General features: G+C 46.5%; 1 protein-coding gene across 1 annotated transcript; it reads left to right on the forward strand.

The window, feature by feature from the left end:
• Window positions 1-2,116: 2,116 nt before the first annotated feature.
• On the forward strand, window positions 2,117-4,341 carry LOC139552168 (cholesterol 25-hydroxylase-like protein 2). The gene has a single exon (XM_071363613.1). It carries the CDS (start codon window positions 2,229-2,231, stop codon window positions 3,186-3,188), a length of 960 nt encoding a protein of 319 aa, XP_071219714.1. The 5' UTR covers window positions 2,117-2,228; the 3' UTR covers window positions 3,189-4,341.

Genomic DNA, 4,341 nt, shown 5'->3' on the forward strand with positions numbered 1-4,341 from the left:
CAGAGTACGACCCTGCCTCACACAGGAAGCGGCGCAGGTCCTAATCCAGGCACTTGTCATCTCCCGTCTGGATTACTGCAACTCGCTGTTGGCTGGGCTCCCTGCCTGTGCGATTAAACCCCTACAACTCATCCAGAACGCCGCAGCCCGTCTGGTGTTCAACCTTCCCAAGTTCTCTCACGTCACCCCGCTCCTCCGCTTTCTCCACTGGCTTCCAGTTGAAGCTCGCATCCGCTACAAGACCATGGTGCTTGCCTACGGAGCTGTGAGGGGAACGGCACCTCCGTACCTTCAGGCTCTGATCAGGCCCTACACCCAAACAAGGGCACTGCGTTCATCCACCTCTGGCCTACTCGCCTCCCTACCTCTGAGGAAGTACAGCTCCCGCTCAGCCCAGTCAAAACTGTTCGCTGCTCTGGCACCCCAATGGTGGAACAAACTCCCCCACGACGCCAGGTCAGCGGAATCAATCACCACCTTCCGGAGACACCTGAAACCCCACCTCTTTAAGGAATACCTAGGATAGGATAAAGTAATCCTTCTAACCCCCCCCCCCCCCCCCCTTAGAGTTAGATGCACTATTGTAAAGTGGTTGTTCCACTGGACATCATAAGGTGAATGCACCAACTTGTAAGTCGCTCTGGATAAGAGCGTCTGCTAAATGACTTAAATGTAAATGTAAATGTAAGTCGAAGAGTAGCATTTCTTACATCGGTATTCCTCTTGTCCAGATGGGATAGGGCAGTGTGCAGTGCGATGGCGATTGCGTCGTCCATTCGCACTTTCAGTTTTGTGCAAATGCTTCCATCTATCCACGGATTTTGGTTTGGAGAAGTTCTAATCGTCACAGTGGGAACAACATCCTCTATGCACTTCCTGATGTACTCAGCCACCTAGACAGTGTATACATCAATACTCTAAGATGTCATAATTAAAGGATATATGTAAACCTAACCGGATTACTCTCGCATTGGATCGAGACGAATGAGTCACCGCCACAATTTAAATGACGATATTCTGTAAATTATTCTGTAGATTGCACAATTACACAACAGTTTACAGTGACATCAGTTCACATTGAATTTGATTTCCCAACAATATGCTCCGCACATCAACTTGTTATAATATTAGACAGAAAAATGAAGAACTTCACATGCCATTTCAGGCATTCATGAAAAACTATACATTAGGGGGATTTTCCGTTGCAGCCCTCAGAAGGGAGTTTGTGTCCAACATGTGTAAGTGTAAAACTTCAGAAACTACCTTCTCTGTTCCAGAGCAGAACCGTCTTTCTTGCAATGATACTTGACTGCCCTCTAGCGTTCTCAGAGAGCCTGTGCAGTCAACATGTGTTTCATGACGCTATAATGCTCCATGACCATCGCAAAACCCTGGATCAGAATTCATTACCTTATTTGGTTCATTTAGATAATATAATAATATAAAGCCTCCTTTGAGTTAGAGAGTGATCACTTGAGCTCCACCATAGAAACCATCTCTGTGGTCCGCTCCACTTGCCTCCTTTCACTTCTAACCATCAGACCTTATTCTAACCAGCATGATGCAAGACGAACCACACAAAAACACAAGTGTAATGCAGCATGAATAATGTGGAGCCTTTGAACTCAAAGTCACTTTTGACAGCTTTCTATGATTTATTACTGTTGACCAACAACAACAAGTCCATAAGAGAAAGAGAGGAGAGAGAGAGAGGAAGAGAGGAGAGGGAGAGAGGAAGAGAGAGAGAGAGATGGGAAGAGAGGGAGAGGAAGAGAGGACAGGGAGAGAGAAAGAAAGAAAAAACGAAAAATAGGAAAACATATATTTTTTAAAAGTTGTTTTTAATTAATAATCAACTGATTTAACCAAAATTATCAAATTTGACAGTTCACAAGTTTCTGCATTAATACATGAGCACCAATGTTTGGCTTTGACCACAGTGTATTGTTTCTCCTCAATGCCAGTAAAGAAAACACACTTGACTTTGTCTTTGTCACTTCTGAACAGCGGGAAGCAGCTCTCTCAGATCTGGGTCAGAAATGTGGGAGGGGGAGGGGGGGAGGAGGAGGTGGCGCCTCAATCTACATAAGAGGCTAAGATCGACCGCCAACCTAATTTGGCACTACGGCACCAGATTATTTGCCTTTTGCAGAAAAACAAACATTACATTACAGCTGGAAGTATCTTTGCCATTCTTGTGGAGTCTGTTGCAACCAACCCAGATATAAATGAATCCTCTGAGACTATTAGACTTTAGTTGGGACACAATGAGTGCAGGCGGTTTGTTCAGTGGTGTGTCTCTCCCCTGGATGTCTCACCTGACCGTGGCTAACCTGACCCTGACCCTGGGTCTGGGGCTCCCGGAGCAGTCCGTCCTCCAGCCGGCGTGGGACTACCTCCTGCAGCACCACCAGGCTGAGCTGCGGAGCCCTCTGTTTCCTGTGGTCATCTCTGTCTCTACCTACCTTCTTCTGGTGACCCTCTACACCCTGCTAGACCTCCTGGCCCCCAGCTGGCCAGCCCTCAACAGCTACAAGCTCCACCCAGACAGACCTGTCACCTGGGACAACATCTGGACCACCCTGTATCTCACAGCCTACAACCACCTGGTCTATATCTTCCCTGCTGCTGTGGGCCAGTGGCTGTGGAGGCCTCCTATCCCGCTCCCCCGTGACGCACCCACTCTAATGAGCTTCCTCCTGGGCATCCTGGGGTGCATGGTGGTCTTTGACTTCCAGTTCTACCTTTGGCATCTTCTACACCACAGAGTCCCATGGCTGTACCGTACCTTCCATGCCATGCACCACCAGTACCTTCAGCCCTTCAGCCTGGTTACCCAGTATGTGTCCGCCTGGGAGCTGATCAGCTCGGGCTTCTGGACCACTGTGGACCCCCTCCTGCTGCAGTGCCACTGCCTGACCGCTTGGGGCTTCATGGTGTTCACCATATGTGTGTCCACTGAGGACCACTGTGGCTACGACTTCCCTTGGTCGCTGCACCGCCTGGTGCCCTTCGGCCTGTGGGGCGGACCCCCCAAACACGACGCTCACCACCGGATGCCCGGGACAAACTTTGCCCCGTTCTTCTCCCACTGGGACTGGCTGGGGGGGACTAACATGGTGCCCACCCCCTCCAAAGATAAATATGTTGAGGAAGGTCTGAAAGGGAAGAAGGATAAAGGAGCTTGAGTGTTGCTTTTTTTTCTCCTCCCTCTCTCCCTTGACCGCTTTTTGTGTGTATTTCATCCAATCTTTCTCTCTTCCTTACTCCATCTCTCCTGTCTTTCTCTCTGTCCACCTCTCTCTCTCTCTCTCTTCCCCTTTTCCATCTTTCTTTGTGTTCATGAAATGTAATGACTTTACACTAACGGCGCTCTGAAGCACTCTGTCAGATCTCTGGTTTTGTATGATATTGATTTGTTTGGGATTACTCTGTGTTTTTTTTCATTGGTTTCCATGGCATTCTCAGGTCAGACTTCCCTGCATTTGAAATGTGTGTTATATTAATACCGCTAAAAATCCATGCTGAATGGAGTTTTATATTTTTGCTAAGTTGTTTGCTATTGACATTTTCCTATGTTTCTCTGTTTTGAACTCTTTTTGAATAATTTCTTTGGGGGTAAATCCTATGACATACTGTATGGATAACCTGACATAGCATAACTGTCTGTTGGTTGATGAGAGACATGTAAACATAAGACTGCACAAATGTTTTATAGGTATTTTAATAACTCATGTAGTATTTTTGGAAAATGTGTGTTTTGTTGAAATAACACAGTTGAAGAATTGCAGCACAGCAATTCAAGCAGGGTAACACAAGGGAAATGCGGGCGCGCACACACACACACAAACACACACACACAAACCAGAAAGCTGAATGGCAGTCTTTTAGCGGTGTCCAGTGTGCCGCCAGAGCGATGCGTGGGGCCAATACTAATTTATCATCCTCTCTTTCAGACGCTGTCAATAATCTCTTTGGCAGAGACCTATACACTGCCCCTCCCACGACAAAATACCTTCCTTGTGATCCATGATCTTCAGCCTGGGGCCTAAACAAAAACCAAACACAACTATTTCTCTTTCAAGCATGTCGTAGGCAGAGCATCAAGAATACTTGGTATTCCTAGAGAGTGTGGTTTGTGTTCTAATAGATTATTAATATGGGAAACTGCAGAATATTTGTACTGTTGATGATGATTGGAGCAGAGGGTCGGTGAAGAGTTAGAGAGCAGGGTGAAATGTCAGCTGTGTTTTAATCACATTGTCAAACTATTGTTGGGAAAGTGTCTACAATTTTGGAAATATTAAAGAAATATGAATGTTGATTGCCATTTAAAAGTCA

The sequence above is a fragment of the Salvelinus alpinus genome, chromosome 24 (assembly GCF_045679555.1).
Source record: "Salvelinus alpinus chromosome 24, SLU_Salpinus.1, whole genome shotgun sequence".
In the NCBI taxonomy this organism is placed as follows: domain Eukaryota; kingdom Metazoa; phylum Chordata; class Actinopteri; order Salmoniformes; family Salmonidae; genus Salvelinus; species Salvelinus alpinus.

Excerpts from the sequence above, each read along its gene's own strand:
- LOC139552168 (XM_071363613.1), top strand. The coding sequence starts at position 2,229 with ATGAATCCTCTGAGACTATTAGACTTTAGTTGGGACACAATGAGTGCA.